At 35.9% G+C, this 14540-nt stretch overlaps 1 protein-coding gene across 2 annotated transcripts in view; it reads right to left on the reverse strand.

Moving 5' to 3' along the window:
• Nucleotides 1-14540, reverse strand: part of LOC122796298 (genetic suppressor element 1-like) — a 471843-nt gene that overhangs the window by 50116 nt on the left and 407187 nt on the right. For both annotated transcript variants that reach the window (XM_044064664.1, XM_044064665.1), the window contains one exon: nt 8164-8358. In XM_044064664.1, coding sequence (XP_043920599.1) covers nt 8164-8358 — 195 coding nt within the window. The remainder of the gene's footprint in view (nt 1-8163; nt 8359-14540) is intronic.

The following is a 14540-nucleotide window of genomic DNA, read 5'->3' on the forward strand; positions in this document are numbered from 1 at the left end:
TTCACTAGAGCAGGTTTTACTAAAAAGCAATTTATGGACATAAATGAATACCTGAAAATTGTCTTATAGTCTAAACTAATAGCAAAGTCCTTACTGGAAAGAGATCTGATAGTCAAGCAGCTGTTTAGAATTACAGAACAGGGGAAAAGTTACTATAACTGTGGGAGTCTATCCTCCCAAAGAAAAGCATTTAGGATTTATGACTGGTTTAGAACATGAGTATGAAATATTCACTGGTCAAGGTTGAGCAGAAATAAAATCCAAAAACTAAAGGTTCATAAATGATTCTGAACTAAACAATGTGCCCCCCCCCCCCCCCCCCATTGGGCTGAAGTTGATTATGCTGTTATGCATGAGAACTAAAACTCCATTTGGAAAGTAAAGGTTTGTAACAGTTCGTTGGGCAGTTGATTTGAGTTAAAAAGTAACATCAATTTATTTGGACTCTGGGTGTTTTTTAACCTGTATATGCTTTTTTATGTCTACATAAAGACATACCTATATGTGTGCTACCCACTGTATATCCACCATAGACTCCATTTATGCTTACTGCTTCAGTTGGTGTGTCTTTATTTCTAAAACAGATGACATCAGTTGCAGTAATCTAAGCTACCTCCATGTCTACATAGTTGCAATGATGTAATTTATTTGTTAGAAGGACATGTAAATTGGTGGGAAAACTTTGTATATAGATGCAAGTTATGTTTTCTCAGTGCAAACCAAGAACAAAGCTTAGCCAAGAGAACACTTCAAAATAAAGTGGCTTTTTACCCCATTTATTAAACAGATTGTCATATGGGGATAAAGAGATGAAAAGCAAATATTTTCATAAAATGAGAAAAGTTTAAAATTTAAACACATGAAAAATGAGAAACATATCTGGAAATTCCAAGTCTACCAATATTTGAAATAGACTATGACATTATACAAAGCATGCGTTTAAATTAGAAGAAGTGGTAGGTAGATTTCATGAATATTTGAAGACAGTAAAAACAATGAGAAATAATAGCTCAAGTATTCTATTATTGAACAAGGCAGGGAACAGGTGCATGAAATATATGATGTCACTGAACCAGCTTTCAGATTTCAGGATGTGTTAAACAGGCCAAACGAGTTGATAACTGCAAGGCAGAAAGATATGTCTATACAACTGCATTATTACTTAGCTAAGGTCAATAGCTAGAACTTGTGAGTTTGCCTGTGTTAATACAGAAATAAAAACACAGATAATACAGACATGCATCAGAAGCAGAGTGAGTACAAATGAAAGCACTGGCTGAGCCAGAGATTACTATAGATGTGCTGTTGGATTATACTAGTTCTTCTGTCATTTCAGAATTATGGTCAAAGAAGATTGAAGGATGAAAAGATGAAGAGTGAAGAAGGTAATAAAAAGAAACAAAAGAGAAAGCAAGTTAATGAGGAAAAAGAAATAATGTGATTGGAGCACACAGAAAACAGGCATCTACTGGTAACACTAGAAAGATGCAAAACTGCAAAATACAGTGCTGTAGATATTGCGGGGGGAAAAAACATCTTCACAGGAGGCAGTGCATTGCCTTAGAAAAGTATGTACAAGGTATAAGGGAAAATAATGTTGCCTAAGTATGCAAACGCAGAAGTAGAAACTATAGATAACAGTATACATAAAATAATTTTTAGAGACAAAGAGGGTCAAGAAGAATTACAGAACAAATGTAAGAAGTGTGACACAGAGCAACAATGCAGAGGTAGAAAGTGAAAATAGTGAGGAAAATGCTTGTGCATACAATAGAAATAAAATGGCAGTGCAGAAAGGCCTTAAATAGAAGTGAACATAAAATGGCAGTGCAGAAATGCTTTAAATAGAAGTGAACATAAAATGGCAGTGCAGAAAGGCCTTAAATAGAAGTGAACATAAAATGGCAGTGCAGAAAGGCTTTAAATAGAAATAAACATAAAATGGCAGTGCAGAAAGGCTTTAAATATAAGTGAACATAAAATGGCAGTGCAGAAAGGTTTTAAATGGAAGTGAACATAAAATGCAGTGCAGAAAGGCTTTAAATAGAAGTGAACATAAAATGGCAGTGCAGAAAGGCTTTAAATAGAAGTGAACATAAAATGGCAGTGTAGAAAGGCCTTAAATAGAAGTGAACATAAAATGGCAGTGCAGAAAGGCTTTAAATAGAAGTGAACATAAAATGGCAGTGCAGAAAGGTTTTAAATATAAGTGAACATAAAATGGCAGTGCAGAAAGGCTTTAAATAGAAGTGAACATAAAATGGCAGTGCAGAAAGGCTTTAAATGGAAGTGAACATAAAATGGCAGTGCAGAAAGGCTTTAAATAGCAGTGAACATAAAATGGCAGTGCATTAAGGTTTTAAATGGAAGTGAACATAAAATGACAGTGCAGAAAGGCTTTAAATAGAAGTGAACATAAAATGGCAGTGCAGAAAGGCCTTAAACGGAAGTGAACATAAAATGGCAGTGCAGAAAGGCTTTAAATGGAAGTGAACATAAAATGGCAGTGCAGAAAGGCCTTAAATAGAAGTGAACATAAAATGGCAGTGCAGAAAGGCCTTAAATATAAGTGAACATAAAATGGCAGTGCAGAAATGCTTTAAATAGAAGTGAACATAAAATGGCAGTGCAGAAAGGCCTTAAATAGAAGTGAACATAAAATGGCAGTGCAGAAAGGCTTTAAATAGAAGTGAACATAAAATGGCAGTGTAGAAAGGCCTTAAATAGAAGTGAACATAAAATGGCAGTGCAGAAAGGCTTTAAATAGAAGTGAACATAAAATGGCAGTGCAGAAAGGCTTTAAATATAAGTGAACATAAAATGGCAGTGCAGAAAGGCTTTAAATAGAAGTGAACATAAAATGGCAGTGCAGAAAGGCATTAAATGGAAGTGAACATAAAATGGCAGTGCAGAAACGCTTTAAATAGCAGTGAACATAAAATGGCAGTGCATTAAGGTTTTAAATGGAAGTGAACATAAAATGGCAGTGCAGAAAGGCTTTAAATAGAAGTGAACATAAAATGGCAGTGCAGAAAGGCCTTAAACGGAAGTGAACATAAAATGGCAGTGCAGAAAGGCTTTAAATGGAAGTGAACATAAAATGGCAGTGCAGAAAGGCCTTAAATAGAAGTGAACATAAAATGGCAGTGCAGAAAGGCCTTAAATAGAAGTGAACATAAAATGGCAGTGCAGAAAGGCTTTAAATAGAAGTGAACATAAAATGGCAGTGCAGAAAGGCTTTAAATGGAAGTGAACATAAAATGGCAGTGCAGAAAGGCTTTAAATGGAAGTGAACATAAAATGACAGTGCAGAAAGGCTTTAAATGGAAGTGAACATAAAATGGCAGTGCAGAAAGGCTTTAAATAGAAGTGAACATAAAATGGCAGTGCAGAAAGGCCTTAAACAGAAGTGAACATAAAATGGCAGTGCGGAAAGGCTTTAAATGGAAGTGAACATACAATGGCAGTGCAGAAAGGCCTTAAATAGAAGTGAACATAAAATGGCAGTGCAGAAAGGCCTTAAATATAAGTGAATATAAAATGGCAGTGCAGAAAGGCTTTAAATAGAAGTGAATATAAAATGGCAGTGCAGAAAGGCCTTAAATAGAAGTGAACATATTCAACACTGAAGTAAAGATGGTGATTAAAAACAGAATCATCAATGAATGTGACAATCAATGAAATACAAAACATGTAAAGAACAAAATCAGAATTATATAAAGTTACAAGGGTGTACACATTCAACTGAAATGAGCTCTTTTCACTTTGAGGTTACATTGAAGGTGTTTTATGAGCAGCTCATCATTTTCTCCAAAACATTTAGTCCAAATATTATATTTAAAGTAGAGAAATAGCTTAAAAAGTTGTCAAGCAATGTAAGTTATTGGCTTGGACTTTTTTACAGGAAGATCTGATGACCAAGCTCTGTTTGCAGTTGCAGATTAAAGGAATATATGCTGTAACTCTGGGGTGGAGTCCTATACAGGAGAACTGTTGGTTCATGGCTGGCTTAGACTAGAGTGCTGGGTGGGAGATGATTATCGGTCAAGCATGAGTCTGAAAGAAAATCCAGGAAGTTAAATTTCATGAATTATCTATTTACTAAATTACATTACTGTTTTCCATTGTCCCATAAGTCTTTTTTTTCTTCTACATTAGAATCCAAACTTCCATTTGAAAATAAAGATTCTCAATATGATATGTTAGTCATTTCATTTCAGGACAGCTTATTTAATAGCTGTGTTTTTGAGAGTTGAAAAGTTGGAAGTCCTTTAAAGGAGAGTCTGGAGTGTTGAATCTATTCTGTCGTATAGCTTTTGTTTACAAATGTACAAAAAAAGCCATATATGTCTGTTCAATGTTCCCAGTATGTGCTCAATAGACTCCCATTACATTTATTGTCTGTATCTATGGAATTGTATTTATACACTGAATTTAGTCAGCTGTCTTAATTTGTGACACATTCGTGTCCACCATACCTGTCAACCTTTCAGAACAAGAAATCTAGACAAAGCCATAAATAAAAGTAGGACAAAGACCCAAAAATAGGGACAATTGTTTTAAATATTGCTCTTACAAACATAGAAAGTTGATAGAATCACAGGTTGTGCATTAGCTTGGATTTTCTGAAGGGTACTCGCTAATGTTATGCTTCCACCTAAGGAAATTAATTAAGCATTTTCTTTCCCAAAAGGAATTTTCATTAACTGTGCATGTTCTGGACTTCTTCTGGCTTGACTATTGTGACTCCCTATATCTAGTGCTTCGTAACTCAGAACTTGCCACCTCCATGTGATGTAAAACTCTACTGTCTGGTTTCTTATAGGTATTCCCAGTTACCTACATATACTCTAGGCCATGGAATTAAAGCAGCACAGGGATGGGATGAAAGAAGCAGCTGCTCCAGACATCAAGCAGTTACAGAGCGGGACTGACACTTCTGTTAAAATGGCAGTCTGCTCCCAATCTGTCCCTGTAGCAACACTGCTAGTTTGTAGTGGCAAACTAAAGCATATGAATGGCCATAGTCATGGATGCAACTGATTACATGACCAGGACATTCAGAGTGTGTGTGTGTGTGTGTGTGTGTGTGTGTGTGTGTGTGTGTGTGTGTGTGTGTGTGTGTGTGTGTGTGTTTGTGCGCACGTGTGTGTGTGTGTGTGTGTGTGTGTGTGTGTGTGTGTGTGTGTGTGTGTGTGTGTGTGCGTGCGTGTTTGTGCGCACGTGTGTGTGTGTGTGTGTGTGTGTGTTATGAACTGTAGCAAAGAAGCCCCTTGCTACAGTCTAGTAAATTTCCTTGCTACAGCTAGAGTTTTGGAACAGAACTTTGCTAAACTCTAATAAGAATTTCCTTCCAATAGTGCATACAATGAATGTTATTTGTTGGTTCTCAACTTGATTGAAAGGCTTTTTGTGGGGCAAACAGGAGATAGCTAAGAAAGCTAGTTAGCCTAACTACAGCTCTGGCATTCATTCTTTGTCCATGGAGCTCTTGAATGTTTTGGAGGCACAGTCTGAAACATCAAGAATCTAATCCTTTTCTTTTCAAAAGTCCACACTTTTTGATCCTCTTTCCTCAATGGTTCAGTGAGTCCATCGTGCTGACCAGCTTTAAGAACCCCCCCCCTTTAAAATGGATTTTCACATACTTTCAATTTTACTATAACTTATTAATCAGTGTCTCTCCTGTCTGTGCCCTTTTGTTATACACACGTTTTAGCTAGTTTTAAATAAACAAGAATTTGAAAAGCATTACAACAGACTAGTATTTCTAGAATGGAAAGAGAATTTTGTTTTCAACGGACTGCTCAAATCATATTTAAACCTACAGTCATTTACTCAGAGATCTTGATTTGGAAAGCTATTTTTTGGTAATTGATGTATCAGTAAAAAAAAACAGTTCCAGACTGGAAGGCACCACAGAACAATAGTAACTCTGACTAACAAACCTTTCATGCCTAAGTTTGTGTCTTTTGTGTCTGAATAACTCGACCCTCTTTAAGATCAGTCTCAGAATTCTGATGAGTAGCTGCCTTACAATATGAAGGAAGTTGGATATCCACAGTGAAAGGATGAAATACACAAGAAACTTTAATCAACTACTTGTTTTATTTGATTTAAAGAAGGAAGCATATTATTTCCAAATACTTTGCTGGATTTATATTCTGTTTTGATAATGTGATGAGGACTTGAGTTATGTTTTTGCTTATTTCATTAGAGGTAATTGTGCTTTGATTTTTATTCAGGGCATTCAAGATAAATTTGTGAGGTTGGAACATGATCCAGGATCTATACATTTTAAGACAAATACAAGTCAGAACTTTACATTAAAGCCACAAGAGGCTTTGCTATGACTTCAGAGAGTCATAGGTAATTACTAGGTTAATGACCCCAGGGAACCTTTTTAAGCCTAGTCATGTCTGCCAAAGGTGAGAATCAAATCTTGGACCTTGTGTCTGCTAGGTAAACACATTACCCATTATGCCTACCACCCAGCCCTGACTTGCTATGTTACCCAAAGCTTGAGCTTTGAATACAGGAATATATGATACAGTACAGTACAGTTGCTGTAAGTATTCACCATACATTAACAATTCAAATTAATTCTTGACTTTCCAGTGACCATCCCACCTACTACCTTTGATGATTTTCCAGTATGTATATAGCAGATGTTGAGTTTACATATTGACTGTAGTTTATTTTAGAGTTTGTTCAATGAGAGTTATGATTGACTGATTATAGTGTGGGTGAGATGTGCTCATTCAGTTTAGTATTAAAGGAAATAGCTGTGACATGACTTGAGTATGATGTATAGTAATATCCAGTTGTGTGAGTGTGTCGGGTGGGGGAATGCCTATATATGTAACAGGATAATTAATGAGAAGACAGATTGTCTATGACAATCAATTGGAGGAAGAGCGATAGAAATTGTCTGTGGTGAAATTCTGTAAATTCTGACTTCTCTTTAGAAGATGGAGGTAAAGGTTTCTTTGAGCTTTTGAATCTAGACCCTCTCTTCACCCCTGAGATGTTAGAATTGATGTGTGCATGAGTTGTAACAAATGAGAAGTGGACCCATTCAGTCACTATTAATACTACTACTGCGGATGCCCAGATTTAGTGGTTTGGAGAGGCAGGTATGTTATGCTGTGTCCCTCACATGGCTGCATATTACCTGTTATGCTTGAAAGCTCTTGTTATGCTGTGACCATGAGAGTTCTAATACTGGATAAGGATCCACCAGTTGAGTGACATTCAATTCAATGTTTACATCTGAATTTGTTTAATTTATTAGTTTAACATCTCCTTGAAGTCTCAGTTATATTTTATGTGTTCACAGTTTGCTGCCATGCAATAATTATGATATCAGAATCATTACACTATGACCAACCACAGGGATAAAGAAACTCAGGAAGAGGAATGCATTACAAACAGATTGTTTCATTCTGTTGTGTTTTGATTCTTTAATAAATAAATAGGAATAGAAGTATAGATCTTTGAACTATACGCTACATTTCTAACTATGATTTTGATGGTGTCCAGAATATGTCAACAATTTTTAAGAGATCTTGTGGTTGCATATTTATGAAACAAGTTTAATATATGTGATTTTCTCATGGAAATGTGGCCATGCAGTCTCTGCTAATGAATCGTAACAGTCTGAAATAAATAGATACCACTACTTACTACATCTAATTAACTTTTAATTATGTTTATCACTCTCTCTTCTTATTTAACTGTGACTAACTTTAATAAATATGTAAGTCAACCACTTTTAAGTCTGTCTGTAATCTGAGAATTTCTACCATAGTGACTTATTTTATAGATGTTGTAAAAGCACTGTAAAGGCATTTTAAATTACATGCACTGAAAAAATTATAATGAATGAGAAAAATATACAGAAGTTAAATTACTCCAATACAATTACATGCACATAGATTTTAAGCCGTCTTGATAAAAGAAAAAAATGTACCTGGCAGCCAATGCAGCAAACTGTGTTGTATCACCTCATTTTTACCCCATACATCCCATATATTTCTAATAAACCATGGTAGATTAGTTACAAAAATTCACAAGATGGAGTTGCTATATGAAAAATTCACAGTATTTGTGTGACTATATGACTAAGACAAGGAAAAAATGTTAAACTGCGTAAGGTTTTACCTTCCAGATAATCCTGGTAATTTTCAAACAGTGCTTCAATGCCTTGCCATTTTTGTGGTCTGTCTTTTTCCTCCTCTTCTTCTGATCCACTTGTTTGCTTATCATCATTCTGATGAACATTTGAATCGCTTAGCTCAGTGCTGGATACCGGTCCCTCCTGCTGCACGTCAGAACTTGCACAAGGGCCATACCTATCTGGAAAGAAGACAAAGTGCTTGAATCCTTTCAAGGAAAATAAAAACATCGAAAGCAGATGTTTAAATGTCTTCCCTCCCATTTCTGACTGGAGGATATTTTACTTTTGCTAAGCAAATTGTGTTACACTGATGTTATTTTATTTTAAATAATGTGTTCAACATGTTTAGTGCTTTTATTGATATGACTTCTACCCAGTCATCCAGTCCCCCTCATAAACCTCTTGACTTTAGGGCTTGTAGAGAATCATCTTCTTTAGTATCTATGCTGTTACACTTAAACTGTAGCCTGGTAGGGAGACAGTTAGCATTTTATTGTCTGTTTATTAATCCTTGATATTAAGTAGGCTCTTGTATGTATACATTCTAGTTTACAGGGCTGTTAGTCTCGGCCTTTGTTGGATGACACTGTCATAGGTTACTGCTTACAATTACTAGGTCATCTGGCAGGTCAGTGCACAAGATTAAGACTATGGACTGCTGACAAGCTTAATATTATATTACTGGATTAGAGTATCTTAGTCTGCATTTGTCTACTGAATTATCTATGAAAGTCACTTTACTATACACTGCTCCCAGGTTACTGAAAGGAGACACGTGTCCAGTCGATCTACCCTGCTAACAAATGAATAAATAATAAAAAATAACAGTCAACATGAAAGTGAAAGGGCCCAAAGTAATAAGCTAACAAGTGTTTGAATCATTTGGCATTTTCTCACAATTAGTCTCAACCTGGTAAGTATGCTCAGACTGTGCACTTCATAACACTAACATATGCTTGGATAGGCTTTGTGTGCTCAAATACTCTTGTATAGGTTGTGTGTCCTCTGAGTTAACATACTCCTGCACATGTTGTGGTGTGTACTCAGACCTATTATAGTCTTGTGCAGGCACATAAGTGCAAACATACTCCTGTTTAGGCTATGCATACTCAAACACAGACATACTCCTGCATAGGCTATGTGTACTAAAACACCGACATACTCCTGTATAGACAGCCCATACTCACCAAAATGCTCCTGCACAGGCTGTGTGTACACAAACACCAAAATACTTCTGCATAAGCTGTGTGTACAGACATTAACATACTTTGCATAGACTATGTATAGTCAAAACACCAACATATTCCTGTATAGGCTACGTGCACTCCAGCACCAACATACTCCTGCATACTCTGTGGTGTGTACTCAAAACTAACATACTCCTGTATAGATTGTGTGGATTCATACATTGTTATAGTCCTGTATAGGCTGCGGTTTGTGCAGAGAGCTAACATACTCCTGTATTGGCTTCATATAGTGAAACACCAACATGCTGCTACAAAGGTTGTGTGCACTCAAATACCAACATGTTCTGAATAAGCTTTGTATACAAAGACACTAACATACTCCCACCTAAACTGTGTATACTCCAACACTAACATACTCCTGCACAGGATATGTGCACTCAGGCACCAACATACTCTTGCATAGGCTGCATGCACTCAGTACACTTAATATTATTGCTCAGGCTGTGTGTGTGTTCAAGTACTAGCATTCTCCTGCAAAGGCAGTGAGTACTTAGACACTAGCATACTACAGCATGGGCTGTGGATCCTCAGGTAGCAACATACTCCAGCACAGGCTGTGTGCTCTTTTTTATGGTTGTGTGTGCACTCACTTACTAACATGCTCCTGTACAGGCTGTGTACTTAAATAGTAATATGTGGCTACACATGTTGTTTGTGTTTGTACACTAATGTACACCTGCACAGGCTGTATACACTGAAATATTAACATGTTCCTGCACAATATGTATGTACTCAAACACTAATAAAATCCTGCATGGGCTGTGGATACTCAAGTAGGAACAACTCCCACACAGTCTGTGTTCAGTCAAGTACTAGCATACTCCTGCACAGGCTGGGTGTACACCTGTACAGGTTATATGTATTTAGATACAACATTCTCCTGAATAGGCTCTGTGTACTCAGACACTAGCATAGTCCTGCTAAGGCTATGTACACATCTCAGTCTGAATAGCTCTCACCAAAGGTTGCAAGCAGGTGCATAGCACCTGTCTGCTGAAGTATTGGTCAGTAATATGTTCTGGCAATTATTCAGCTGGGATCTTTTCTCAGTTTCATTATCACATCATTCATGTCTTCTTCACTTTAAAATGCTCTGTTCTCATATTCCCCCCAGTTACATTTTACTAATTCAGTAGGACTTAGCTCGTATATGGAGTCTATCCTTTTTTTGGAGAGAAAAAAATCAGAAGCAGTGAAATATAGACTGACAGATCAGAATTATTGAAGCACTTTAAATCTCCTTATAAAAAAATCCAAAAAGATGTAAAAAAAAGCATAGAAGTCATCCTCATATCCATCATCCTTTTTATCTATCAGTCAAGAGTGATGATTGAGAAAAGGAAAGGTGCAAAATCTGAAAGCATTAACATGGTAAGGATAAGAAAAGATGTAGGAATATGAAGAAATGACCAAAGGAGAAAATCTGGGAAAAAAACTAATTATCAGCTCTGCTTTAACTTCCTTCATCTGTTGTTTATCACTCTCCTGCACAGTCTTCCTCCCACCTAAGCAGATTTCAGATTAAAGTTTTAGTGTCCACTTGTAACCCTGGTTCCATCTCAGAAATGACAATTATAGTGCTGTCACTATCCCTTCAAATGCCTTTATTGCATCTGTGCTCTCAGCCAGTACTTATTCCCCATTTCTGGTTTCAAACCTTTTACAGTCTGATATCACTCTCTTGTACCTTACTGGACTGATATCTGATGGACTTTCACTGATTTCATCATCCAGGGTACACAGTGATATTATGTCCCTTCACAAGAATCAGTGCAGGCTTCTTTAGTACTTTAGGCCCTATCTACCAGTTCTTAATAAGACAACTTCTAGCATCTCTTGGATCTTTGCCTATGGCTGAGGTATGTTGATTATTAATTCAAAGGATACAGAATATTTTGTTGTCAGTGATTAGAATTTCAAAGCCTCTCATTTTCTTGTCAGACTGAATTCCAGCTCAGCAACACCTACTGTCAGAGGTAAACTGTTACTAAACTCTACTTCAGTTACATGCTTCTGATCTTCCTCAGGATTACAACCTGCAGGCTTCAGCTCCTTGATAATTTTATACAATCAATGACTTCAGCTCTGAATCAGATACAATCTGTTAGTAGCAGCAGACATCATGCATTCATAGAAACCTCCAAAAAGAACGTGCAAAAAGACACACTGACCCCAATCACCACTCTCTTTCCCTAGCAACAGGAAAACCAAGGTTAAAATGGATTAGCTCCTCTTACCAGAGTTATATAAATATGTAGGTTCAGGCAGAACATAATATTTGGCAATTCACCTCTTAACTGCAATATTAACATTTTCTCCCCTACCTAGATTCCCTTCCCTCACTTCCATTTCTTTGAATTTCTAAGCATTAATCGCATGATCTATTCTACATCTGATGAACTCACTAAAATGCCTCTTCAAGTGCTAAGTGGTCACCATCTAGTAATGCACAGCTATCATGTATACTGTAACAGCTGCCTCTATTGTTAGATGAATGTAATCTAATTAGCAAATGTATGTGCAGTTGTTAATGTATATTAAATGGCTTTTCATGTACATTATTGAATGACTTTTTTAAAAATGTAATATGCATGAGCTTTTCTCCTTAGGCTTCAACTAAAAGGAAGTTTTTGACTAAACCCACGAGGCAAACCCATTAAACAAAAGCAGAATAAAATAAATAAATAAAGAATACCTCTTACATAAGTAGCTCACTATATCTTTTTGATGTCAAGCAGTAATCATTAAATAAGTTTCTTATGATTATTAACTCTCAATTTACCTTCATATGGTTAAAGGCAGATGTGTGAAAGGATGATTTCAAAAGTTCAGAATGACGACACCAAATTGCCGAATTCACAATTGACTGAATGCCAGTGTGCATTCTCTTATGTGAATTCGGCATTCTGAGTGCAGATCGCACTATAGTGGGGATCAGAACATGTACCCCTTCCCTCACTGTAGTGCAATCTCGGAGTTAGTATATTACATTAGCAGGGGGTGTGGGGGTGCGGGGGGCTTGCCCCCCTGCATGACAGTGTTTGGAGACATCTGGAAATGTTGGGTGTTTTGAAAACATTCAATATTCCCAGAATGTCGAATTCGTTGTGCATCACTTTTGCTGTTTTCAGCATTCAAGCATGCAGTTTCTGACCATGTCAGTCGGATATTTTTCTAGAAGCATATTTTATTTGCAACCTTGTAAATGTAAACCTTAAATCTTTTATCCTTCTTAAGGTAAAACAATACACATGTAAGTAGTACTAATATGTTCTCCTATAAACAAAGTTTCATACTATCCATTATCATTAATAGAATACAAGGTAATTTCTGTAATCTTCATTTTTGCTCAACCTGATGAGGTAGCCAAAGAAAACATCTTTTCTTATTGAATTAATGACAAAAGTCATCACTTCTCATAATTAAATAAGCTGAATAATATTATATAATGGTGGTGTAAACAAGAGTTAAAAGCAGATTGGTGTCATATATTTTTAGATGGGATGGAATCAAAGATTACTGGGAGAACTTTGAAAATGTCATTAGATTAATGCACCTATACCATCCTGTATAAATTCCAATTAATATTCTTTATTACAGACACTACCAGCAATAGAAGAAGAAAAATATATAATTAATTGAAATAACAGAACTTCTAATTTTATTGAATTTATTGAATTGGCCACTATTGTGTGTCATAGAGAAATCTCTGTCTGTAATGAGGTTACGTAAGAGAAGGGAGATTTGTCATGATTAGAAAAATCTACAACAGTTATTAAACAGTTGCAAATGTAATTGACCAAGTCATTGTTTAGAAAGTGTGTCTTATGGTTTAAAACAAAACTGTTAAAACTTATTTTTTTTAATTAATGTAAATATGTTGTTTTTATTTTGTTATTCTGCTGTGTGATGTTTTAAAAATAAAAAAATAAAAAAGAAATCATCACTTCCAGCCTCACAGAGTTTATGAACTTCTGAAGAAGTCTGCAGTAAACAAGTGGATGAAACCGCTCATTTTTTTCAATAAAAATTATACATGGAGCTGTGGGCATTTGTAGTTTTTTTTGTTTTTGATGTTTTTTACAGTTTTGCAGTTGATTTTTCAGAGTTTGTGAATATTAACCTGAACCCCCAAAGTTGTTGATGGCTCTCTATTGACATTAACTGCATATCAGACCATAATCTACTGTCTATCAGAATTTCTAGGTCTTTCAAAGACATGCATCTGGAGCATTTCTCCCCGGGCCTCCGCTGAAAACAGGCTCTGTGGAACCTAGTCGGACTTTCCCGGTCAACAAATGTTAAATAAATAAATAAATAATAAATAAAATTCTAGGTCTATTTATTTCTAGTCTTCCCTAAGCTGTACATCTACTTCTAGAAAGTTTCCTTTATCTTCATCTTAAAATGTCTCAAAATTATTACCTTACTCACATTATTCAGTTCTAAACTTTCAATGTCATTGATTATTTCTGAAATTCCTTAGCAATGATCTTATAAGATTGTTGTCACTTTAACATAATTCTGTATTTTGTGTAAGGGACCATAACAAATCTTATGTCTTGAACTTGTAGCCAGAACAGATAAAATCCTATGAATAAACCTTGTAGTACCTGCTTTTTAAAACCACATTCTGCTCCTTGTACCTTTCCTAGCTTCACCTTCAGATACATTTCTATGTTGCTCATCTACATAGGTGACTATTTTACTATTCAAAATCTGTTTCTGGCAAGATCTCATGATTCCCCTTATAAAATGGCTTAATAAATTCTGAAAAGAGGGAGTACTCAACTCCAAGTACCCTGCATTAACTATGTGGGTTGTAATCCAATCCGAATTAGTTATACATGGTTTCCCATTTGAACATGCATGCTACATAATATCAACCTCTTCATCTTCCTTATTGGCCTATGTCAGAAAATACAAAGCTATTTCATCAAACCATGTTAGTCACAGAACCTGTGACCAAAACACTTGTCAGAAATATATACATATGTATATTTTCTGGTAGAGGAAGATGGCACAATGTCATGCAAGAGAAGTTACTGACCATACAACCAAACATAATATAATATCAGCACTGAAGTTACTGCACCTTATGGCAAAGACAAACC

The sequence above is a fragment of the Protopterus annectens genome, chromosome 3.part0 (assembly GCF_019279795.1).
Source record: "Protopterus annectens isolate FY-2018-M chromosome 3.part0, PAN1.0, whole genome shotgun sequence".
Lineage (NCBI taxonomy): Eukaryota > Metazoa > Chordata > Ceratodontiformes > Protopteridae > Protopterus > Protopterus annectens.